Source organism: Mobula hypostoma, chromosome 4 (genome assembly GCF_963921235.1).
Source record: "Mobula hypostoma chromosome 4, sMobHyp1.1, whole genome shotgun sequence".
NCBI classification, from domain to species: domain Eukaryota; kingdom Metazoa; phylum Chordata; class Chondrichthyes; order Myliobatiformes; family Myliobatidae; genus Mobula; species Mobula hypostoma.
Window position 1 is genome coordinate 135,818,389 of NC_086100.1, and position 27,499 is coordinate 135,845,887.

General features: G+C 41.8%; 1 protein-coding gene across 1 annotated transcript in view; it reads left to right on the forward strand.

Moving 5' to 3' along the window:
• Positions 1-6,655: 6,655 nt before the first annotated feature.
• Positions 6,656-27,499, forward strand: part of LOC134344937 (ADP/ATP translocase 4-like) — a 35,447-nt gene continuing 14,603 nt past the window's right edge. The window contains exons 1-3 of the mRNA XM_063045069.1: positions 6,656-6,954; positions 14,812-14,939; positions 16,707-16,824. Coding sequence (XP_062901139.1) covers positions 6,744-6,954; positions 14,812-14,939; positions 16,707-16,824 — 457 coding nt within the window. The 5' untranslated portion in view covers positions 6,656-6,743. The remainder of the gene's footprint in view (positions 6,955-14,811; positions 14,940-16,706; positions 16,825-27,499) is intronic.

Sequence of the window (27,499 nt, forward strand, 5' to 3'; positions counted from 1 at the left end):
CTTGGCATAGACTTTACTCACTCATTACTATCAAGCTGGAGGATCAACTCTGGTTTAATATGGAAAGGTAACACCAGGCATAACTAAAAATGAGCATGGAATGTGTATTCAATAAACAGAACTAAGTGTTGCAACAACCAGTTGTCCTCAATGCAAACAACACTTCACTAATGTATTCCCAATTTTTGCATTTCTGTATGTTGTCTCTCGCCTCACATGGGAACTACCTTCTATTGACTATCTGCAATTTATTTTGGTTTTGACCATTTATGTGCATTTTTCTGTTTTTTAATCTGTTTCATATTGTAGCTGTTTACTCCAGCCTAGTAGGCAATTTTACAATCAATCTAATTCTCAAGTGATCTGTGGGGTGTACATTCTTATTTCCATTAATGTATTTGTATTAATTTTGTCAAGAAGTAATGATTAGCTTTTGTAAACAGGTTGCAACATTAATATAGTGGAATTTCTGGGCATCTTTTAAAGACTCTATAGTATGATGCAATTCTCTCCACTTGTGATCAATGAGAACCATTAAATAAAAGGAAAGCTTGGTGCCCAGACAGAATTCTTATTGTAGTTTACATCCTGTTATGTACCCCGTAACTGGGTTGCCAAACCAGCAGAAATGGATCACTCAGTTGGAGTCTGGATTACTAGAACTAAGAAAGTTTTATTAAAGAAACAAGCAACACAGTACTCTAATCAAAAGGATAATGAATGCAACAGTTCAGCAATGATAAACATACATGTACACAGAATTCAGATAACAGGATCAATGAAGCTCTATCATTGTCTAGGGGTAAATGACCAGTTTCAAAGTGACGCAAAGTTCAGTTCAATTTAGTTCAGTTCAGTTCGCAGTAATCGCTGCCGTGGCGATGGACAGTGGGGGGAAGGAGAGATAGAGCAAAACGAATGAATATTCAAAACGACTTCCACACAGACCTTCGCAGTCAGCTTTCGGGCGAGTCCTTTGTGATGTCATCTGAGGTCACCGACCGTGACCCCTCCGTTTCCCGATACGATCGTTTCCCTGCGGTGAGCCTGGCACCCAGGCAAGGGTGGACACACACCAGGTTCCAGCCGATCGTGCCTTTCCACCCTGTGCGTTTATGGCCTGGTACTTCCCACCGACTTGTGAGAGACACACCGCTTCCAGGGTCTTGTTACCTCGGGTGTCGTGTGTGTCCTGCCTTAGCGAACCTGTCCCTTTTTATCCCCCTGCTGGGTTATCACCTGTCCATCACTTCAAACAGTTCAGGGTTCAAAGGGGGAGCCGCTCTTGACAGCTCTCCTTCCTTCATTAACATCTCCAAATGCTGCTCCATTGTTTTCCTTATCTCTCTCTCTCCTGAAGACAGGTGGCAGACCAACTGCTGATTCCACTGGTGCCAGCCCAGGCCAGCTACATCTTAATCTATGTGTATTCTTGTCACAATCCATAGAGGCAAACAGCTTCTGGAAAAATATCACAATAAACAATGTTGCAACAGAAATGCATTATGATTTATTGGGACTCTGGGCAAATTGAAAATTGAAGCCCCTGACCTGAACAATATCTCAAAATACAGTGATACATTTAACCATTAAATTAATAAAGAAAACACAACATGCAATATCAAAAATTAAAGTTTTTTTTGAAATTATCTTTATTTGTCACATGTAGTATATGTTAAAACTTACAGTGCAATGCCTTGTTTGCATTAAATCAGTGAGGATTGTGTTGAACAGTTCATAAGTGATGCCATGGTTCTGGCACCAACATAGCATGCTTACAACTCACTAACATTAATCTTTACGGTACATCTTGGGAACATGGGAGGAAATTGGAGCACTTTTCACCAGAATTGAGATGTTAGAAGTCAAGCACTGTTTTGCAAAAAGGGTGGAATAAACTCAGGGAACATTTGTCTTAAGGAGGAGCCCAACAGGACCTAACAATACAAGTGTTGATGTTAACTGAGAGAGTGGTGAAGGTGTTTTTTTTTAATCATAGATAATGTTTTGACAAAATGTAAACAGGTTGTGAATGAAAACAAGAGAGAAATAAAGTATTTTAAAAATGCTGAAGCCGAGAAATACAAAATCCAATAGAAGCAAAACACCAGAAATTGTGAAACAAAACCTGAATGCTGGAAATACACAGCAGGTCATTAAGCATACGTGGAGAAGGACACACTTCAAACTAATGATCTTTCAGCAGAATTGGCCAGTTTTGATATAAACTGGAAAGGCTGAATATCTGAAATTGTTGAACTCACTATATATTCTGGAGGAATGCAATGTGCCAAATCAGAAGATGCAACAGCTCCAAGGAACGGGATAAGAAACCAAAGGCATAGGGGCCAAAGTCAGATGGCAGATTAAAGTGACAAGATCACCTTATAGATTGAACAGGCTTGTTTTGCAAATATTTCATTCAATCTATAATTAGTTTCTCCAGTGTGAGTAAATCACACGAAGAGCACCAAATACAGTACCGTAAAATAAAGTAAGTGCAAATGAATTGGAAGGACTGCTTGGATATTTGGATGTTAGGAAGAGAAGAGGTAAAAGGACAGCTCTTTCATTTCCCATGACTGCATGGAAAATGCATGAGAAAGGAAGTAGCTGGTGAAACGGAAGAGAAAATCATGGAGTCACAGAAAGAACATTTGGAAGGCTGAAAGAACACACAAGAAACCAAAAAAATAGGAGCGTGATAAGGTCACCCAGCCCCTCAAGGCTGCCCCATCATTCAACATAATCAAACAGTTCTGCCTACTTCTTAAGATCCAGCCTCCACAACCCACCTATTATATTCCAGATACTTACAGTGTCCTCTAAAGACCGATGCAAAAAATGACTTTGAGTATTTGCTATTGCATTATTTAATGTTATTATTTATATAGCCTTATTCTCTCGAGATCCCACATTTACCATGCCACCCTCTTTCTTATTATATAGCCATAGAAAACTCTTACAGTTTTTGATATTACATGCAGATTTCTCCTCAAAATCAGTTTTCTGTTAGGAATGTTCTAGTAATTTGCTGCCAATTCCTGAAAAACAATCCCAGCTTCATAGTCTACCATTTGTCCTTGCTGACTTTTTTGCCTTATTTTTCAACTTGACATTATTCTTCATCGCTTTTGTTAACCACCTTTTTATGAAATCAAATTGGCAGAGATATAAATTGTAGAGGGTAGTCTATTAAATGTGGAGATTGCTAAACTGCAAGTGAGGACACTGGATTCCCATCCTTTATTCAGTAGCCAATTTCTATTTATTCAATAGAAGACAGACAAGGAAAAATCTGCAGATGCTGGAAATCCAAGCAACACACACAAAATGTTGGAGGAACTCAGCAGACCTGGCAGCATCTATGGAAAAGAGTACAGTCGAGGTTTTGGGCTGAGACCGTTTGGCAGGACTGGAGAAACAAAAAGCTGAGGAGTAGATTCAAAAGGTGGGAGAGGGGAGAGAGAAACACAAGGTGATAGGAAAAACTGGGAGGAAGAGGGATGAAGTAATTAGCTGGGAAGTTGATTGGTGAAAGAGATACTGAGCTAGAGAAGCGGGAGTCTGATAGAAGAGGACAGAATGCCATGGAAGTAAGAGAAGTGGGGAAGAGCACCAGAGGGAGACAATGAGCAGGCAAGAAGATAAGGTGAGAGAGAGAGAAAAGGGGATGGGGACTGGTGAAGGAGAGGGCGAGGGGACTATTACCAGAAGTTTGAAAAATCAATGTTCACGCCATCAGGTTGGAGGCTACCCAGACGGAATATAAGTTGTTCTTCCAACCTGAGTGTGGCCTCATTGTGACAGTAGAGAAGCCCATGGATTGACATATAAGAATAGGAATGGGAAGTGGAATTAAAATGGGTGGCTACTGGGAGATCCCGCTTTTCTGGAGGACGAAGCGTAGATGCTCGGCGAAGCGGTCTCCCAATCTACGTCGAGTCTTACCTATATACAAGATATACTGGGAGTACCAAACACTAACAGACTCACAAGTGAAACATCACCTCACCCGGAAGGACTGTTTGGGGCCCTGAATTGTAATGATGGGAGATGTGTAGAGGAAGGTGTCGCACTTGTTCCGCTTGCAAGGATAAGTGCCAGGAGGGAGATCATTGGGGGGGGGAACGAATGGGCAAGGGAGTCGCGTAGGGAGCAATCCCTGTGGAAAGCAGAAAGTGGGATGAAGGGGGAGAGATGTGCTTGATGGTGGGATCCCATTAGAGATGGCAGAGGTTAGAGAATTATGTGCTGGATGCGGAGGCTGGTGGGGTGGTAGGTGAGGACAAGAAGAACCCTATCCCTGGTAGGCTGGGGGAGTGGGATGGTGATAGAGCAGACGTGCATAAAATGGAAGAGGTATGGTTGAGGGTAGTGTTGATGGTGGAGGAAGGGAAGCCCTTTTTTTTGAAGAAGGAGGACATTGCCTTTGTTTTGGAATGAAAAGTCTCATCCTGCGTGCAGGTGCGGTGCTGTGCGTGGAGGCCAGCGGGGTGGTAGGTGAGGAGAAGAGGAACTCTATTTCGATTCCGACATCTCCCTTCCCCTTCCCGATTTCCGATACCTCTCTCCCCTTTCTCGACCTCTCTGTCTCTATTTCTGGAGACTGCTTATCTGCTGATGTCTATTACAAACCCACATAATCTCACTGCTACCTGGACTATACCTCCTCCCACCCTATTACTTATAAAAACATCATCCCCCTCTCTCAATTCCACCACCTCAACCGCATCAGCTCTCACGATGCCCAGTCCATCATGGATAAAGCTCTTCCCACCATTGAGTACATCTACAAGGAGCGTTGTCAGGGGAAAGCAAAGTCCATCATCAAGGACCCCCATCATCCAGCCATGCTCTCTTCTTGCTGCTGCATTAGGAAGAAGGTACATAAACCTCAGGCCCCAGTCCACCAGGTTCAGGATCAGTAATTACCTCTCAAACATCAGGCTCCTGAACCAGAGGTGTTTACTGACCCCTTCACAGAACTGTTCCCACAACCTATGGACTTACTTTCAGGGATTCTTAACTCATGATCTTGATATTTATTATTTGTTTACTTTTTTCTTTCTGTATTTGCACATAGAGTGTCTGGCTTCTTTGGTGTGGTCTTTCATTGATTTTATGGTGTTTCTATTTACTGTAAATGCCCGCAAGAAAATGAATCTCAAGTTTGGATATGGTGACATATATATGTAATTTGATAATAAATTTACTTTGTACTTTGATCTCATTGTCATCTGAACAACTTTGATCTGCACCCTATGGGAGACACTGAGAAAAATGCCGATTAGAGTTGAATTAATGTGAATGGGTATTCAGAGATTGGCGGGGCTTCGATGATTTTGTGCTGTATAGCTCTGTGACATCCTCCCCGCTCTCTGTACAAACAGTAGGCGGACATTGCCTTCAGCAGGACACGCAGGACGCTCATCCAGACCCTTCCCGCTCTCTGTACAAACAGGAGGTGGACATCGCCTTCAGCAGGACACACAGACCCTTCCCGCTCTCTGTACAAACAGGAGGCGGACATCGCCTTCAGCAGGACACACAGACCCTTCCCGCTCTCTGTACAAACAGGAGGCGGACATCGCCTTCAGCAGGACACGCAGACCCTCACTCCAGACCCTTCCCGCTCTCTGTACAAACAGGAGGCGGACATCGCCTTCAGCAGGACACACAGACCCTCACTCCAGACCCTTCCCGCTCTCTGTACAAACAGGAGGTGGACATCGCCTTCAGCAGGACACACAGACCCTTCCCGCTCTCTGTACAAACAGGAGGCGGACATCGCCTTCAGCAGGACACACAGACCCTTCCCGCTCTCTGTACAAACAGGAGGCGGACATCGCCTTCAGCAGGACACACAGACCCTCACTCCAGACCCTTCCCGCTCTCTGTACAAAGAGGAGGCGGACATCGCCTTCAGCAGGACACACAGACGCTCACTCCAGACCCTTCCCGCTCTCTGTACAAACAGGAGGCGGACATCGCCTTCAGCAGGACACACAGACCCTCACTCCAGACCCTTCCCGCTCTCTGTACAAAGAGGAGGCGGACATCGCCTTCAGCAGGACAGACAGACCCTCACTCCAGACCCTTCCCGCTCTCTGTACAAAGAGGAGGCGGACATCGCCTTCAGCAGGACACACAGACGCTCACTCCAGACCCTTCCCGCTCTCTGTACAAACAGGAGGCGGACATCGCCTTCAGCAGGACACACAGACGCTCACTCCAGACCCTTCCCGCTCTCTGTACAAAGAGGAGGCGGACATCGCCTTCAGCAGGACAGACAGACCCTCACTCCAGACCCTTCCCGCTCTCTGTACAAAGAGGAGGCGGACATCGCCTTCAGCAGGACAGACAGACCCTCACTCCAGACCCTTCCCGCTCTCTGTACAAAGAGGAGGCGGACATCGCCTTCAGCAGGACACACAGACGCTCACTCCAGACCCTTCCCGCTCTCTGTACAAAGAGGAGGCGGACATCGCCTTCAGCAGGACACACAGACCCTCACTCCAGACCCTTCCCGCTCTCTGTACAAACAGGAGGCGGACATCGCCTTCAGCAGGACACACAGACCCTCACTCCACGTCACAAAGCGCTGCGCGCAAAGCAAACCCATCGCTGCCTCCCTCCCAAACAGAACGTGCTCGCAGCTTCTCTCGTCGGTTACAACCGCTGGCTTCGTGCTTCGAATCAGACTCTCTGCCCTTCATCTCGATCGGTCTTCGACGTTAGCGATGACTTCTGGGTCTAATATTTTTGACGTTACTTCTTTTATCAAAGACCTGCTAGCTGGAGGCATTGCCGCTGCGATTTCCAAAACCGCGGTGGCGCCGATCGAACGGGTAAAGTTACTACTGCAGGTACAGGCATCAAGCAAACAGATCGCCGTCGAGAAACAGTACAAAGGCATTTCTGACTGCGTCGTCCGGATACCTAAGGAGCAGGGTAAGCGCAGGAGAACGCAAGCCCGATTCATCGCTAAACTAACAACCATTAGGGCCAAGTGACGGGTGTACGCATTCTTTTCGAGGTTTTTAACGAGATTACACTTTGCCTGCCTTCGTTTGAAGCGCTTAACGTAATGGAATATCCCTTCCATTCGAGCTGAGGGATGTTCGAGAATACCAAGCCCACCTAGGATCCATGTTGTGTGAGGGCCTGACTGCGCACATGGCCGCTTTTTGGCGGCTGCGCTGGTCCAGTGCCTGAGCTTGGGTTCACACACTCACCCCCTCCTACCAGAACACCTTTTATAGTACAGGCTGGTTTTTCTTCTGAGGGCCCCTTATTTAAGATACAGGCCAAGTATTCGGTGTTGAAATTTTGTCGCAGACAGAAATTTGATTAAAAAGGAAAGATAAATTTGTTAAAATGACTTAGGCGTTTTATTTTTCAAATTGACATGTCTTCCACATTTTAAGTCTATATAAATGAATCAGTCCAAAATTTCAAATCGTATCAAGTCTTAAATTTAGCTCTGTTGGGTATACATGACTGAGATGTTATCAAGAAGTTACTTGAGTCTAATTAAGAACGTAGTGTACTGAAATTCATCACAGATTTCAGTTGTTAATTGAGAGGTAATGATGGTCTTGTAAAGGGCAAATCATACCTGATTCAACATGCTGAAATACAGTGCAAAGGATAGTGACACTGTATGACTATGACTATGATTATGTATGACTAAAGTATGACTATGTAGTGTAGATGGCAAAATTAAGTAGTGGAGATATTTATAGATTAAATAGCCCAACTGAGTATTAGTACAAACTAGGAAAATGCATTTTGATGTAGCTGAATGTGTGAGTGCATAATAGCAACACCAGGTGCCATCTACAGAATGCATTGTAGGTACTTATCTTACCTCTTGAGGGGGACCTCTCAAATTTGTGACTGCTACCACAAGGAAACAGAAGGGACATGGGAACACAACTACCTGCCAGTTCCCCTCAACATCAGACTGGGAGCTGTCCTTCCATGTTGCGGGATCTGAATCCTGGAATTCCCTGTCCAATAGCACTGTACTACCGTGGTGCTAGAAAGTTTGTGAACCCTGTAAAAATTTTCTCTATTTCTGCATAAATATGATCCATGTGATCAGATCTTCACACAAGTCCTAAAACTAGATAAAGAGAACCCAATTAAATAACAGAAAAAAATTACACTTGTTCATTTATTTATTGAGAAAAATGATCCAATATTCCATGTATTTGTTGGAAAAAGTAGGTGAACCTCTGGCGTAATGCCTTCTACAAAAGCTATTTGGAGTCAGGTGTTCCAATCAATGAGATGAGATTGGAGGTGTGGGTTGTAAAGGTGCTTTGCCTCATCAAAACAACTTTTAGAAGAATTGTAGAGATGCATGAAGCTGAAAAAGGCTACAAGTGCCTTTCTAAAGACCTGAGTGTTCATAAGTCCACAGTAAGAGAAATTGTGTCCAAATGGAGGAAAATCAGTACTGTTGCTACTCTCCCTAAGAGTGGGCATCCCGCAAAGATCACACCAAGTGATCTTTGGTAATAGCAAGGATAACAGCAAAAAACTTGAAGAAATCTGTAGACCTTGCTAAAGTCTCTGTTCATGTGTCCGCTATAAGAAAAACACTGAACAAGAATGGTGTTCATGGAAGGATGCCATGGAGTAAACAACTGCTGTCCAGCAAAAAAAACATTGCTGCACATGTCAAGTTTGCAAAAGACCACCTGGGTGTTCTACAACGCTTCTAGGACAATGTTCTGTGGACAGATGAGACAAAAGTTGAGCAATGTGCATTTCTGCCAAAAAGCTATGTTTGGAGGAAAAAGGGCACTGTGCACCAACACCAAAACCTCATCCCAACTGTGAAGCACGGTGAAAGGAGCATCATGGTTTGGGGTTGCTTTTCTTCCTCAGGGCCTGGACAGCATTGAGGGAACAATGAATTCAAAATTGTATCAAGACATTTTACAGAAGAATGTCAGGGTTGCAGTCCATCACCTGAAGCTTAATAGAAGTTGGATAATGCAACAAGACAGTGATCCGAAAGACGAGTAAATCAACAACAGAATGGTTTAAAAAGAAGAAAATTTGTGTTTTGGAATGGCTGAGTCAAAGTCCTGACATCAATCCTAGAGAAACATTGTGGAAGGAACTGAAGCAAGTAATTAATGTAAGGAAGCCCACAAGCATCCCAGAGCTGAAGCAGTTTTGTAAGAAGGAATAGCCTTGTGTTTTTGTGCATAGGTGAGTCTCTCGGCTTTGTTTCTAGTTTGGAGGAATGGCTTTTTGACAGCAACTCTTCCATGAAGATCACTTCTCACTATGCTTCTCTGGACTGTAGATGGTGTACTTGGGTTCTAGTGGTTTCTGTGAGTTCAGAGCTGATAGTAGTGCTGGACTTCTTCCAATTTAGAAGGGATATCAGATTGATGTATCATTCACCTACTGCACTTAGTTCCTGTGGCTGACAACTGTGTTTCTGGTCCTCAACTTTACCTGTTTCTTTGTGCTTCTTCAGAAGAGTTTGGACATCTTGAAATTCCTGTCTATTGCAAAACCTTGCTGATGCAGGATGACAGCCTCATGTCTTGTTACTATGCTCACTCTTGCCATGGTGTAAGAATTGATGGTTTGAAGGTTAAACTTAAATCTGCCACATCCTCAGCTTTTAGTTTGGTTATCCTTTGCTCGGTTTGATTCCTTTTACCTCTGTTTCTGTTTCAGTTAATCAGTTTAGTTCAGTCAACTCATTATGTCATTGATCATTAACACCTTTTTGTTATCTTTGTTTAATCATGTACCAGACCTACAAAGTAATCAACGTTTTTATTTGAAAAGCAATCTGTAATTTAGTATGTTATTTTCTTTAACAAAATACAAAATTTTCTCTAAACTATATATTTTTTTGGAAAATGAATGTTTAGAAATCTATTTTTTTCTCTTCTACTGACACACATGCAGAAGACAAAAACGAACATCTAAAACAAATTAATATTTAAAAATCTAGGGTGCCTAATACTTTTGTGCAGTACTGTATGTGGTGACATATGTGTACTTTGATAATAAATTTACTTTGAATTTCGAACTACAGGAGAGTCACAAGTAATTGTGATGGAAGCAGACACAACAGTGGCATTTAAGGGGCATTTAGACAGGGACATGAACATTCAGGAAATAGAAGGATATGGATCATGTGTAAGTAGATAGGTTTGATTTAATTTAGCGTTATAGTTAGCACAGATGCCCTGGGTTATGCTGCATTGTTCAAAGTAATTTCTAGTTTAAGAAATTTCAGATACACAGACTAAGTTCCTCAACCGTATTTGAACTTTAGTGGTGTAAACTTGTCAGGTGTGGCCCTAACAATATTTACAGAGAACAAATCTATAAGCACTGATATTCACTACTATAACACAGACCCTTGGAATCACTTTAATACTGCTCTCTTTATTGTAGCATTCATTCTATAATTAGCTACACTCCATTGTAGCTGAAAAAATTATGCTTGTATTGTGGCACATACAAAATGCTGGAGGAACTCAGCAGGTCAGGCAGCCATCTATGGAAATGAATAAACAGTTGATGTTTCGGGCCGAGACCGCCATCAGAAATGTTGACTGTTTATTCATTTCCAATAATGCTGCCTGGCCTGTTGAGTTCCTCCAGCATTTTGTATATGTTATTCTGGATTCCCAGCATCTGCAGAATCTCTTGTGTTTATGGCTTATGGCGTAAAGCCTTAAACATGAAATCACAGCTGCTAAGCTAAATGGTGGGAGCTGTAAGACTGTGTAATGGGTCAGTGAAATAGAAGGGCTCAAACTCACACATTGCGCTGTTGAACAGAAAAACCTAACAGTGCTTTTTTCTCAGGCTTGCAATTGAAGATTGTGAAATTTGTGGAATTTTCACATAGGATAAATCATGAAAAAGAATCCAATTCTTTCCTAGCGTATTTGATGAATAAACTTTTCTTGGGCTTCCAGCCGGGATCAAGTATCGATTATAACTGACGTTTCAATGACAAACTCTACCATCTTCATCGGGGATGATTATTGGGCATGTCTAATCCGGTGGTATTTATATCTCCATAGTCTGTCCCTCCTAATTGGTTAGTCCTCATTCAATCAGGTTTCCCCTCTCCCACCTTTTTTAAAATCGAATTCCAGTTCTTACTTTGAGAGAGACCTTCATCTTTGTTAAAACTCTTTTCCTCTAATTTTATTTCAATGGCTTCCTTTACCAGGTGGTCCTGTAAGCCATTGGCGTGGCACAGTAGTTTTGTGTCATCAAAGTTAATCTTATGGCCATTGCAAATACAGTGTTCTGCGACCATGGATTTCTCTGGGTAATGCAAACAGATACACCTGTTGTGCTCCTTGATGTGGGTTTCCACCATGCTGCTCCGCATTCACAGGGAGTCCTATAAACGCCAGTTGACTTGAGTCCCTTCTACCAAAGTGCATGACCATACACTTCACTACACTGCGTTCCATCTGCCATTTCTTTGTCCATTCTCCAAGACTGTCCAAGTCCTCCTGCAAGCTCTCTGCTTCATCAACACTACCTGTTCCTCCTCCTCTCTTCATATCATCCTCAGACTTGACAACTTGGCCACAAAGCCATCAATTCCATCATCCAGATGAATATGACAAGTAGGGGACCCAACACTGACCCCTGTGGAATACCACTAGTCACTGGAAGCCATGCAGAAGAAGCCGCCTTAAGTCCTAATCTTTGCATTCTGCCAGTCAGCCAGTCTTCTATCTATGTCAGTATACCATGGGTTTATGTCTTGTTTAGCAGCCTCCGATGTGGAACTTTGTCAAAATCCAAGTAAACATACTTTTATTTCCTCAAAAATTTTCAACAGATAGGTAAAGCTTATGTAAACCATTGGTTTATTTTGTAATGTATTTCCAAGTACAACAAAACTTCGTACTTAGTAATGGACCCTAACATCTTGACAGTCACTGACTGACCTCTCATTTCCTATCTTTTTCCTCTTAAAGAATGGAATGATACTTACAATTTTCCAGTCCTTCAGATCCTAATGATTCTTGAAAGATTACTCCTAATGACTACAATCTTTTCAGCTAACTCATTCAGAACACTTCGGTTATTCCATCTGGTCCAGGTGATTTAGCCACCTTCAGAATTTTCAGCTTCCCAAGAGCTTTCTCTTTAGTTTTAGTGACTGCGCTCGCTTCTGCCCGTGACACTCACATTTCTGGTATGTTACTGGTGTCTTCCATAGTGAGGACAGATGCAAAATACTTACTGAGTTTGTACTCTTTTCTTTGTCCTCCATTACTACATTTCCATTATTTTCCAGTGGTCTGATATCCAGTCTCACCTTTCATTTACTCTTTATATAATTTTTAAAGACGTTTTGTATCTTCTTTATATTATTGACTAGCTTACCTTCATAGTTCATCTTTTCTCTCCTACTGCCTTTTAGTTGCCTTCTGTTGGCATTTAAAGGTTTCCCAGTCCTCCAGCATCTCATTAATTTTTGCTATATTATATGACTGGAAGAAGATGGCTGCAGCAAACGACGTGACATCCTCCAGACAATTCACGAAACTACTTCTTTCACTCCCTTTCCTTTCAAATGTGTGTAGTTCTACCACTGTTGAAGCCTGTGATCTACATTTTGGTGGTGTGCTATCGGGCTGATTGTACAATCTGGCACTTTCCAGACTCTGAGGGTATTCCAAGAGGTTTCGAACAAAGTGTGCAGCCTGAGGGCTGAGAAGTCTGGAGACAGGGCGTGAGCCCATAATTGACTCCATTTCTTGCCAATTAAGATGCCGTGGAAGATTGAAATCATCGAGGCAAGTGCAGAAGGCAAGAGGATGTTCAGCTCGCTGCTCCTGAAGGAAAATCTCATCTCTTACCCAGTGCTGTTGGAGGATGGTGTTGGAGTTCTTGGCCAAGGTTTAATCAACACGGTTTGTGATTGGACTCTAGTTCACGTTATGATGTGTAACTGGCTTCTCCTTTTATTTTATTGCTGTTTTGGCCGGCTTTGAATCAGGGCAGCCTGCAAATGACAGATACTGAGCTGATATGAATTATGCGTGAACTCTTTCAATTTTCTGTTTTATAGTGTGTTCTTTTGCTTTTCATTGCCAGTTGCATGATTTTTATTTTGCATGGTGGGGGGGGGGGTTCACTGCTTTTCTTTGCAGGTGTTCCATTGTTCTCTTTGCTTCGAGGCTGTCTGTGGGGAAGACAAATCTCAGAGTGTTATATTGCATACATACTTTGATAATAAATGTACTTCATTAGAATGAATGGATCCTCTGTGCTAAATTACTCCCAGAAACTCCAGCTATTGCTGTTCTATTTTTACCCCTCTTAGTGTCCCCTTCTAATCAACTTGCTTCCCCCTCATACTGCAGGTTGAATTATATTAATGTAAATTATTCCTAAAACTAAGTGTGATAACAAATCTGGACAATTATTTACATCCCACTGTACATACAAACTTAAGACAAATCAGTACTAAAATTGATTGTACTCAGACGGTTGTAGATCATTGACTAATTTAACAGAGGTCCTGAGTGTCTGTTAACCATGTAATAATATTGATAAAGCTGTTAAATTCAGCAGTTTATATATCTGTTAAGGCTAACACCCTCAATAAATGGAATACAAAACTCTGTAGCTCGTTTCTTCTGAGTGGATTTATGAGAATGCTTATTGTTGTCATCACTTAGTCCATTTCCAGAGACTTGCATTCATATGAAGCCCTTTGTGTTTCTCGTTGATTGTCCCAAAACATTTTGCAGTAATGAAACGCTTTTGAATTGTGGTGATGCAGGAATATTGCAGTCAACTTGAACATCACAAACTTTCACAAATCACTTTGTATTAATTATTAAGTACTTGCCAGTATGATAACTTCACAAGATCACAAGACAAAGGAGCAGAAGTAGGCCATTCGGCCCATCGAGTCTGCTCTGCAGCTCCTCCATGAGCTAAACTATTCACCCATCTAGTTCCAATTTCCGGCTTTTTCCCCATATCCCTTGATACCCTGACTAATTAGATACTTGTCAATCTCCTCCTTAAACACCCTTAATGATCGGGCCTCCACAGCTGTATGTGGCAACGAATTCCACAAATCCACGACCCTCTGGCTAAGAAAATTTCTCCTCATCTCTGTTTTAACTGGGTACCCTCTAATTCTAAGACTATGGCCTCGTGTCCTGGACTCACCCACCAAGGGAAACAACCTTTCCACATCTACTCTGTCCAACCCTTTCAACATTCGAAATGTTTCTATAAGATCCCCTCTCATTCTTCTCTACTCTAGTGAATACAGTCCAAGAGCTGACAAACGCTCCTCATATGTTAGCCCCTGCATTCCAGGTATCATCCTCGTAAATCTTCTCTGAACTCGCTCCAACATCAGTACATCCTTTCTGAGATAGGGGGCCCAAAACTGCACACAGTATTCCAAACGAGGTCTCACTAATGCCCCATAGAGCCTCATCAATACCTCCTTACTCTTATACACTATTCCTCTTGAAATGAATGCCAACATAGCATTCGCTTTCCTTACTGCCGAACTTCAACATCTTTTTGATAAAGCAGATGTTTTATGTAAAAGACAAGACTTCTAATTAGTCAAGAATTCAGACAAACTGCATTTGGAATGCTGGCCTTGAGTTTTTTGATAAGACTTCCATTCATAGACAAGAGTGCTAATTAAACCATGGGTCTTTATTATTTGATTTTACTATTTGCAAGTCAATTTTAGAGTTTTATTTTAAACACTTGGAAACACTTCTTATACAAGTTCTGTCTTTTCAGGATTTCTGAGTTTTTGGCGTGGCAACTTGGCAAATGTGATTCGATATTTCCCAACTCAGGCTCTGAATTTTGCCTTCAAGGATAAATACAAGCAATTATTTATGGGAGGAATTGACAAAGAAAAACAGGTATAATATAGACATTACTGGTAAAAAATGGGATACTATTTTCCTTTAATTCCTGTCTTCGTTGAAGTAATAGAATAACAGGTACATGGATAAGGGAAGAATTTAACATACTTTGTTCATGTCCATTATCATAAAGGAAGTTTAATTCATGGAAAAATTGTTGCAGTGTACCTTACATGAGTACTTGAAGAAATCACAACCTGAGGAATCTTGACAAGGCTAAGTTCTATTCTGCAGTTAGACCATAAAAGGTCCAGCAGTGGAACAATTAAAATGGTGCCCCCTACCACTAAGTAAGTTTGGTGTTGCTTCTTTGAAAAGCCAATGTTCAAAGTAAATTTATTATCAAAGTACATATATTTCACCACATATAACACTGAGATTTTATTTTGCGGGCAAAGATTCAAAGTACATTAATTATCAATGTATGTATACAGAATACAACTCTGAGATTTGTCCTCCTTCAGTCAGGCATACACAGTAAATCCAAGAGAAACAATAGAGTCAGTGAAAGACCACACCCAACAGGACAGACAACCAACCAATCTGCAAGAGACAACAAACTGTACAAATACAAAAAATGATAATTCATAAATAAGCAATAAATATCAGAACATGAGACGAAGAGTTCTTGAAAGTGAGTCCATTGGTTGTGGAACAGTTCACTGATGGGGCAGGTGAAGTTAACCCCTCAGGTCAAGAGCCTAATGGTTGCAGGGTAATAACTGTTCTTGAACCTGGTTGTGTGGGTCATGAGGCTCCTGTACTTTCTTCCTGATGGCAGCAGCGAGAAGAGAGCATGACCTGCGTGGTGGGGGTCCTTGATGATGGATGCTGTTTACTTGCAACAATGCTCTGTGTAGATGTGGTCAGTGGTGGGGTGGGCTTTACCGTGATGGACTGGGTTGTATCCACTACTTTTTATGGGATTTTCTGTTCAAGGGCATTGGTATTACCATACCAGGCCATGATGCAACCAGTCAATCTACACACCACCACACATCTGTAGAAGTTTGTCAAAGATTTAGATGCCATGCTGAATCTTTGTGAACTCCTAAGGACATAGAGGTGCTGCTGTGCTTTCTATATAATTGCACTTGCTTGCTGGGCCCAGGACTAGTCCTCCAAAATGATAACACCAAGGAACCTCTCCACCCCTGATCCCCCGATGAGGTGTGGGTCATGGACCAACAATTTCCTCCTCCTGAAGTCAATAGTCAGCTCCTTGGTCTTGCTGACATTGAGTGAGAGGTTGTTGTGCATATATGTATATATCTGCACAAGTTCCACATTCGCTGTATTTAAATAGATAAATGTTAAGTCATTAAGTGATTGTGAATATCTGTTAACTTTATTGAGAGGTAAAACATTAGTTTTTCTTGCTGTCTTGTGTTTTTGTAGATATGTGCTGTCTTGTGTTTTTGTAGATATGAGCCTGGAAATTCAATTTTGATGGAATAAAATTTTATTTCCTTAAATAGAATTCCTACTATATGAGCGCTTTTAGTACCAATTATTGCCAATAAATAGTGCAGCAGTTGGTTAATTATATATAATTTTAAACCATGTATTTAACAGTCTGGAAAAGTGAGGTTTTAGTAAAACTTGCAAGGGAACACAAATAAGTTGTCCAAAAGTTGAATGGATATAAATTAGAAACATTATGTTAAAAGCCTTGACAGTTGAAATTAAATCTTAGTGTAAATGTAAGTTAAAGTATTTATGTTGAATGAAAAATTTTAAGGATGAGTTTTTGTTTCATTTCAGTTTGGAAAATGGTTCTTAGCAAACTTAGCATCTGGAGGAGCTGCGGGTGCTACATCCCTCTGTTTTGTATATCCACTGGATTTTGCACGAACACGTTTGGCAGCTGACATTGGCAAAGGTAGTATGAAGAAAATTACCTCAGATCATACAGTCGGTACTCAAACCACAAAAAAATAGTGCTAAACGACTGAGCACTTTGGGTTGAAGAGAGGGCTATTGAGGAGGAATTGAAATGATTAAAACTTAAGAGTATGTGGTGGTTGTCAGAAAAGATATTCAGGAGATAACAATTACATTTAGCCAAGAGCAACAGAGTCAATGCTTTGATTTAAATAAAACATTCCCATTGATTTGCATTGGGTAAGTGGCTCAACCATATCAGATTTAGGAGATTAACAGAAATTTACCACATTCATAATAATAGAGACTGTAATTACAACAAAAACTAAGGAGAACCAGGGATATGTCATACAGCCACTCAAGCTTACTTCATCAGGTCTGTGTGATCTTCCAGCAGAACAAATCTCTTAAGTCCTGTTTCCTTCTCCTTGTAGTAGCCATGAAACTTAAACTATTTTACATGCCCATAAACTTTCCTTTTGTTCTTTTGGCATTAACCCACGTTAACTGGTAACATATAAAACCACTCACAATGCGCTGGAGGAACTCAGCAGGTCAGTCAGCATCAGTTGAAAAGATTAGTCGACGTTTCGGGCCGAAACCCTTCGTCAGCACTGAAGGAAGAGCTTTGAGGAGGATTTGAAGAATGCTGGTAGTTGAAAAAAAACTAATTTTAAAGACAAAGGGGTGGGGGAGGGGAAGCAGGGAGGTGATTGGCAGGAGAACAATGTGAAGTAGTAGAAGGAGGTGGAACTATGAGGGAGGTGATGTGAAATAGGGATAGAGGAAGGGAGGGGGAGGGAATTACCGGAAGTTGGAGAATTCTATGTTCATACCAAGGGGCTGGAGACTACCTAGATGGTATATGAGGTGTTGCTCCTCCAACCTGAGTTTAGCTTCATCATGGCAGTAGAGGAGGCCATGTATGGACATATCTGAATGGGAATGGGAAGCAGAGTTGAAGTGGGTGGCTACCGGGAGTTTCTGTCTGTTGTGGTGGACGGAGTGGAGGTGCTCGACGAAGCGGTCCCCCAATCTGTGTCGGGTTTCACTGAAGTAGAGGAGGCCGCACCAGATGCAATAGATGACCCCAACAGATTCGCAAGTTAAGTGTTGCCTCACCTGGAAGGACTGTTTGGGGCCCTGAATGGTGGCAAGAGAGGAGGTGTAGGGACAAATGTAGCACTTACGCTTACAGGGATAAGTGCCGGGTGGGAGATCTGTGGGGATGGACGTGCAGATAAGTGAGTCGCGGAGGGATCGATCCCGCGGAAAGCGGAGAGGGGTGGAGAGGGAAAGATGTGTTTAGTGGTGGGGTCCTGTTGAAGTGGTGGAAGTTGTAGAGAATAATGTGCTGGATCTGGAGGCTGGTGGGGTGGTAGGTGAGGACAAGGGGAACTCTATCCCTGTTGTGGTGGCGGGAAGATGGGGTGAGGGCCGAAGTGCGGGAAATGGAGGAGATGCGGGTGAGGGCATCATTGATCACTGTAGAAGGGAAACCACGATCCTTAAAGAAAGAGGACATTTGAGATGTCCTGGAACGGAAAGCCTCATCCTCGGAGCAGATGAGGCGGAGACGGAGGAACTGGGAATAAGGAATGGCATTTTTGCATGTGGCGGGGTGGGAAGAGGTATAGTCGAGGTAGTTATGAGAGTCAGTGGGCTAGGAGCAACACCTTATATACTGTCTAGGTAGTCTCCAGCCCCTTGGTATGAACATAGAATTCTCCAACTTCTGGTAATTCCCTCCACCTCCCTTCCTCTATCCCTATTTCACATCACCTCCCTCATAGTTCCACCTCCTCCTACTACTTCGCATTGTTCTGCTGCCAATCGCCTCCCTGCTTCCCCTCCCCCAGCCCTTTGTCTTTAAAATTACTGTTTTTTTCAACTACCAGCATTCTTCAAGCCCTCCCCAAAGTTCTTCCTTCAGTGCTGACCAAGGGTTTCGGCCCGAAAAGTCAACTAATCTTTTCAACTGATGCTGACTGACCTGCTGAGTTCCTCCAGCGCATTGTGAGTGTTCCTTTGACAACAGCATCTGCAGATTATTTTGTGTTAACATATAAAACCAGATAACCTAGAGGCATATCTTTGAGATAGAAACATAGAAAATAGGTGCAGGAGTAGGCCATTCGGCCCTTCGAGCCTGCACCACCATTTATTATGATCATGGCTGATCATCCAACTCAGAACCCCGCCCCAGCCTTCCCTCCATACCCCCTGACCCCCGTAGCCACAAGGGCCATATCTAACTCCCTCTTAAATATAGCCAATGAACTGGCCTCAACTGTTTCCTGTGGCAGAGAATTCCACAGATTCACCACTCTCTGTGTGAAGAAGTTTTTCCTAATCTCGGTCCTAAAAGGCTTCCCCTCTATCCTCAAACTGTGGCCCCTCGTTCTGGACTTCCCCAACATCGGGAACAATCTTCCTGCATCTAGCCTGTCCAATCCCTTTAGGATCTTATATGTTTCAATCAGATCCCCCCTCAATCTTCTAAATTCCAACGAGTACAAGCCTAGTTCATCCAGTCTTCATATGAAAGTCCTGCCATCCCAGGAATCAATCTGGTGAACCTTCTTTGTACTCCCTCTAAGGCAAGGATGTCTTTCCTCAGATTAGGGGACCAAAACTGCACACAATACTCCAGGTGTACTCCAGGAGATACAGGATAAAACTGGGAAACCCAACAGCCACACATGCTCTTAAGGAGGACATGCAGTGTTTATAAAGGCAACACCCCACAGGTCTGATTGTACCCAACTTTTTTATACACAAGGCAGCATTTGTGTCGCTGTTCTGCCACATATTGTCTGTTTATCAGCCCAATCCTTACATTTTGATTTCCAGTCCGAAGATCAAATTCTCAGCTTTGTGTGCACCCTACAGCTGAGTAGCTACAGCCCTCTTGTGGTAGAGAATATCAGAAATATTCTGTATATTTATGAGTAAAGTATTTTCTGCTTAGCTCTGTCATAAGCTCCATCTCACTTAGCCTGAGACTCTATCCCATAGTTTTAGAAGTTCCATTAAGAGCTGACAGGTTCTCAGCATTAACCTTATCAATCACTTGGAATCCTGTGTACTACCATGAAATCACCTCTTTAAAAAACTCTGGTGAAAAAGACTGGCTTTTTTTCTTTCAAAATTTAAAATGTATTCATAAAAATAGGTACCGTAAATTCCAGTGTATAAGCTGAGAATTTGGCCCTAAATTTTGTCGTAAAATTTGGAGGTCGGTTTATACAGAGGGTGCCAACTTTGGAAAAATGAATACACGGAAGACAGGTCGTGTTTATTGGCTGATTTTGAGTCAAATACAAAAGAAAGTACAAACGCTTATGACACAGACTGGAAGATCATTTCGCTGAACACCTACGCTCTGTCTGCCAGGGAAAGCAGGATCTCCCAGTGGCCGTACATTTTAATTCCAAGGCCCCTTCCTATTCTGATATGTCTATCCACGGCCTCCTCTACTGTCAAGATGAAGCCACACTCAGGTTGGAGAAACAACACCTTATATTCCATCTGGGTAGCCTCCAACCTGATGGTATGAACATTGACTTCTCAAACTTCAGCTAATGCCCCACCTCCCCCCGTACCCCATCTGTTATTTATTTATATACACACATTCTTTTTCTCCCTCTGTCCCTCTCACTATACCCCTTGCCCATCCTCAGGGTTCCCCCCCCCACCCCTTTTCTTTCTCTCTAGGCCTCCTGTCTCATGATCCTCTCATTTCCCTTTTGCCAATCACCTGTCCAGCTCTTGGCTCCATCCCTCCCCCTCCTGTCTTCTCCTATCATTTCGGATCGCCCCCCCCCACCCCCTCCCACTTTCAAATCTCTTACTGGCTCTTCCTTCAGTTAGTCCTGACGAAGGGTCTCAGCCCGAAACGTCAACACCTCTTCCTAGAGATGCTGCCTGGCCTGCTGCGTTCACCAGCAACTTTTATGTGTGTTGCTATCTACAAAACACATTGTTTCTCAATTTACTTGTACACACTGTTGTCGTTAAACAGTCAGAGCTTGAAACTCTCACACTGTTCATTATCTGACTCTCTGAAAATCACGTCCCATTCTTCGGCTGTCACCATATCATTGTAAGGATTGTCAATTTCTGCTTCAACATCGTCATTTGCAGCTTTACTGGCTGCCAAATTTCCATCGTCTTCTTCCCAAAGCAAATGATCTTCAGTGCCATCCAAAGCATTGCTGATGCTGCACTTTTTGAAGGCCTTCACAATGCACTCGGCCTTCATTTCCTCCCACGATTGCCTACCCACTCGCAAACTGTAGCTAGAGATGTGGCCCTCATACTTCCCACTGGAGTGAATGACTGATTTCCAGACATCATTCATTCGTTCCACTGTCGACACATGAATTCTTTGAATGGTTTGTTTAAACTCACATCTAGTGGCTGGAGCACGGACGTCAAACCACCGGGGATGACTGTAATGTCCGTATTTTCAGCTTTCAATGCAGCTTCTGTCTCACCTGACAAGTGCGCTTTGAACGTGTCCCGGACAAGTAGCGACGTTTCCTTCCTGAAACCTTTGGGACATCGATGCCACACCTCTTTAACCCACTTCAAGCAACCCGCTTCGTCCATCCAGCCGCGTTCTTGAACATAAACAACACCCTGCGGGAATTTTTCTTTCTTTGGGAATGTTTTCCTCTTAAAAATCACCATCAGTGGTAGTTTGGTCCCATCAGCCATACACGTTAACACGACAGTAAAATGTTGCTTCTCGTGTCCAGTTGTTTTGACAAGGACTGTTTTCTCCCCCTTCTGATTGACAGTGCGGTTGCCAGCAAAATCAAAGAACATTGGTGTCTCATCCAGGTTACCAATCAGTGAGAGTTGGTAAGAATGTGCCTTTCGATGCTTGATTACAAACGATCGGAAGGCTGTAATTTTATTCTCAAGGTCGCTCGGCAACTTCTGAGCAATCTTTGTTTTTTGTCTCAACAAAAGATCATGTCTATTCATAAATCAGGTGCACCAATTTCGCGTAGCTTTGAAATTTTCACTGACCTCACAGTGTTTTTCGGCCCATTTCGATGCTTGAATTGGAATTATTTCTCTGGTAACAATGTATCCAGATGATCGCTGGTGATTCACCCACTCTAAAACGTTTTCTTCCAGTTCTGGCCACTGGCATGTTTTCCCACAGTTTGCACATTTTGTCTTTGGCATTTCCCTCAGTGTGTCCTCTGCCTTTCTCCACTCTCACTTGTTTCTCATTTACACTAAATTTCTTAGCAGCTGCAGAATTATTCGTTCCTTTAGCAAAATCAACAACCTTCAGCCTGAAGCCAGCATCATATCACATTCGTTTTAATCTTTTGTACATGGTGGTCGTAAACTCAATACTGAGTACACGTACTGATCCTGCTACCCCGGGTTATGTTTTACCGAGATTACGATGGGTGCTAAATGGTTTCAGTGGGTTACATTTCAGAGGATTCTTTACCATTGGGAAGCTAATCCAAAACTTCCCTCCTTGATTTATTTATTAAGAATTCGCTTATAACGCTCTATAATGTGTAGGCCTATTTTCCTAGCAGGTACTGGTTCACAAAATTTCCAGGTTCCAGATCCGGCAAAGCCGAGTCCTGGCATGTGAGAACTTGTGATCTTTTCTGGTTAAGTCAAAAACCTCTACAAAAGGGGTTGGCTTATACAAAGGTAACATGAAAAAGTCACTTTTTTAACCTTGAAAATGGGGGGGGGGGGGTCAGCTTATACTCCAGGTCGGCTTATACACCGGAATTTACGGTACAAGAAATACCAAACGACACTTTGTTTTCTTCCCATTCATAGTCTGGTCTATATATTCATAATGCTGTCATCTATACATCTGTGATTTCATCAAATTGAAACGTTATTTGTACAAAGCACCAGTACCACTCATGTAACCTCTTTGAACAATATATGTTCAAGTCGTTGGAATACTACTACACCGGACCCAACCCAGGCCAGTTTTATTCATCTTTCATCATAAGACATTCATTTCAGGAATCAATGTGGTTTGTCTGACTTCAAGGCAAGTATACCTTTTGTTCATATGGAGACATACACTGCACATTTTACTCCAAAAGAAATCCTGCCAGAATTTTGCACAATGTCTCAGCAGGATTTCCACATTTGTACTCCAAATCCTTTGCTGTTAAAAGCGAACATACTATATGTTCATAATCACTTTACCTTACATTATCTGCATATTTACTTTGTGAATCTCCTGAACCAGTACAGCAAAGTGGTAAATATCTCAAGTGTCTGTATCTTCGTTGACCTAGAAACCTGAGTGCAGAGATTCAACCAAGGAGTTGCAGGTCATATTGTACAGATTTGGAAAGCCGTTTCAGTGTATGCTACTAATATGCAAAGACAAAAAGTAAAAGCTAAAAGTTTTAATGAGTAATGATATAGTGGCTTTAAAAATATAAGTGACACCATTTGCAAAAGGAGGAAGAATGCCTGATCAGCAATGTAGTGAAAGTGGATTAGTGACAACAGATAGAAATGAAACTGCAGAACAGCGGTTCAGGCTAAGGATTAACATATTGCTCACTTGGGAAGGAAATGGCTCAAAGAAGCACATTGTCTTAATCTTAGTGTCAAAGAAGTCATTAAGTCCCATTTGAAAGGGGAAAGTGAAAAATCTTCAGGAAGATGATAGTGGTTGAGAAATTAAAGCAGGAATTTTTTTTAGTGTTCAGGATAAACTTACAGCAGTAGGTGTTTTAGGCAGTAAAGAATTAAATGACATTCATGGACCAATCAGATCTGCCCTTTGACAGAAAGGAAAACTAGTTGTATGCTCAATACCATGAAATTTCTCTTTTTAGACAATGACCCAAAATAATTTTGCAAAAGAGGACTTTGTTGGAATATTTATGACTTTTAGAAAGGAATTGTTTAGGTTCTTGTGGAAAAAATAATTTGCAAAGCCACAAGGGAAGGGGGATTGGAAACAACAGGATTGTTCTATGAAGAGCTATAAGATTCTTCATGGCAAGCATGGGTCCCTCCTATGCTATTTTGTAAAGTTAAGAACATCAAAAGGGGAAGTGAAAAGGAAGTTAAGCAAAGCAGCTCCAATTAATTTTCATGAAAGAAAGGCCATGGTCTAACCAGTACAGTGGAAAATGGGTCAAGTGTGGCATTTAGCAGTGTCATGTTGAAGGAAAATTGGAAGATGGTTGAAGTGTAATATTGGTGAGAGATACAAGGAAGTAATCAGAGATGTCTTTTTTTAGGCTGTAAGAGTAGAGTCTGTGAGAAATACAGTGCCTATAAATATAGTTCACCCACCCACCCCTGCCCCGGAAGTTTTCATGTTTTATTGTCTTACAACATTGAATCACAGTGAATTTAGTTTGGTTTTTTTTACACTGATCAACTGGAAAAGACTCCTTCGTGTCAAAGTGAAAACTGATCTCTACAAAGAGATGTAAATTAATTACCGATATAACACACAAAATAATTGATTGCATCAGTATTCACCCCCCCCCTTTAATATGACACACTAAATCATCACTGGTGCAGCTAATTGGTTTCAGAAGTCACATAATTGGTTAAATGGAGATCACCTGTGTGCAGTCAAAGTGTTTCAATTGATTGTAAAAAATACACCCATATCTGGAAGGTCCAATTGCTGGTGAGTCAGTATCCTGGTAAAAACTACACCATGAAGATAAAAGAAAACTCCAGGCAACTCTGCGAAAAAGTTATTGAAAATACAAGTCAGGATACAAGAAAATTTTGAGGTCACTGAATATCCCTTGGTGTATAGTTAAGTTAATTATCAAGAAATGGAAAGAATATGGTACAACAGTAAATCTGCCTAGAGCAGGCCGTCCTCAAAACCTGAGCGACCATGCAAGAAGGCGACTAGTGAGGCAGGCCACCAAGAGACCTTTGACAACTCTGGAGGAGTTACAAGCTTCAGTGGCTGAAATAGAGAGACTACACATGCAACAACGATTGCCCGGGTGCTTCACCAGTCGCAGCTTTCTGGGAGAATGACAGAGAAAGCCACTGTTGAAAGAAACTCTCATGAAATCTTGGCTAGAATTTGCCAGAAGGAATGAGGGTGACTGAAGTCAGTTGTAAGGAGGTTCTATGGTCTGATGAAACCAAAATTGAGCTTTTTGGCCATCTGACTAAATGCTATGTTTGGTGTAAGGCAAACACTGCATGTCATCAGAAATACACCATCCCTGGCATGAAGCTTGGTGGCAGCTGCATCATGCTGTGGGGATGCTTCATTGCAGCAGGCAGTGGAAGGCTTGTGAGGGTAGAGGGTAAAATGAATGCAGCAATATACAGGGAAAACCTGATGCAGTCTGCAAGAGAACATTTGAGAAAAGATTTGTTTTCCAGCAAGACGATAACCCCAAGTATAAAGCCAAAGCTACACAGGAATGGCTTAAAAAACAACATAGTTAATATCCTTGAGTGGCCAAGTCAGAGTCCAGACCTCAATCCAATAGAGAATTTGTCAGGGGACTTGATAAGGGCTGTTCACTCACAGTCCCAATGCAATCTGACAGAGCTTAAACAGTTTTGTAAAGAAGAATGGGGGAAAATTGCAGTGTCCAAGCTTTCTTCTTAAAGAAGAGCAATGGAGCATGGGGCGAACAAAAAATCAAGATAATTTGAATTTGTTGACCAAGGAGATGGAGTGAAGGATGAAAGAAAGAGTAGTACTGAATGCCCATGTGGGATTATTTGAGAGGGATCCAGGTGTGGAAAAGGAGGAGGATGAAAGAAAGACAGAATTGTGAGTAAGAGATTAGGCACAGTGAGAAATAGCCAAAGGATGAGAAATCAAAAGTTGGCATGGGAGTTAACTACAGCTAAGAGACAAGGGAGAAAGATCCAAAGTCTCTGCAGAAAAGAACAGAGAAATTGAAGCACATATAGAAGTCTATACAAGTGGTGAATTTGGGTTATAGTCATGGCAGAGATTAAAACAGAAATGTCCTGATCGTGAACATCTTACTATCATTTCAAAGATAATTACATTTGGTACCTTAAATAATAAATTATTAGTCAGTTATCAACCAATATGTAAAGTTTAAACATGTCTAGAAAAGCATTTCACAAAGGAAGTGGCTCAGAAGTTATTTTAATTAAATGAATCATTTTCTGGATGTAGGCCCAGATTCTTGTCCTGTCTAATATGAGTTTACTTTTAACTGCATCACTAGAGAGTGGTGGCCTTTCCCCAATGGTTTAGAAGCAAACAGCTAAGCAGAGACCAGAAAGCTACCCCATTAACTATTCCATCTAAAGTGGTTCACCATTTCAGAGAAGGAAATTAGAAGCCTAATGTATTCCAGGTCTTAAACAGAGTTTTGATTAATATTTGCCCATCCATTTGTATAAAATATTTAAGCACAGTGGCCCAGATTATGCAGATACATTCTGCTGGTTTGCATGGAATTGTAAGGCTCCTTAGGTTCAGGACCCACTCGTTTGTGCAGGAGCACTGAACTATTACCAAGATCTCTTGTCTATGCAGGGCTCTACAGAGAGAGGCAGAAGTTAGCTAAGATTTCATAGTACTTGCACTTGGCAATTCCTCTTGAACTCTGTGCCAAGTTAGATCTGCAGAGATAATGGAAGCACATCTACTTGAATGGTGATTGTAATTATGCAGGATACAAAAGCAAGAATACAGAACATTGTATTTAAATATATTTCGTATTACAAGTGCTTTATATGATACTTTTAGATAGAAAATAATTGTTAAAAATTTCAAGTACTGTTTAATGTCAGATATAAATTGAAAGCATTGAAAAACCCTGACCTAGATAGACAGTAAAACAAGGGATGCTACCAAATGAGCTTTTTTTGTGTGGGGCTTCTTTTGGCGGTTACATGTTACTGAGTATGTCAACCATGTCCCTGCTATCACTTGGTTTCATGGATGGTTTTTTGGATCTATGGTTGGCTCTAGTCAGCTGGAAATGCAAATAATGAGGGTGGTTACTTGCTTCAGGAATATCTTCCAAAGAACATATTATTTCCATCCAGCCCTCAACATGCTGATGGTTATTCATTCACTTCAGTATCCAGTTCTGGCCTTCTCTCCATATCCTTTAACTTAAACATATACCTGTTTTTGAATATATTTTAATGACTTAAGTTGTACAGTTACACCAAATCTTTCAGATTTCTCCATGACCTTCTGACAGAACAGACCCACTTGAATTAGCAAGATAAGTTACAACACAGAGCTGTACTACATGAAGATTCATGCCATTAAATCAGGCAGAAACAAAAAAAAATTGGTTATGGTAACTAATGTCCTCCCTTAACTGATAATTTTGTGCTGCTTTTCATTGTACAACATTTGGTACTCAGTGACTCTACACAGAGCATAGAATATACAGTGGGTAAGGAATTTCATTATCCACGAATGGTTCAGCAACACTACCATTGACAGGCTTGCAAGTCTAGTTAGACATGGGTAGATCTAGCTGCCAGGGTAGAACCAAACTCTGGCTGATTTCACTGTTACCAGTCTTCTACTTGCAAATGCATCTTTTGTCATGGTATTAGTAAATTTTACTTCCACTATTACTTCACCCTTATTGAAGCTTCTTGTCTCCATGCTGAGAATATCCTCCATCTTGTTATATTGTTGTACTATC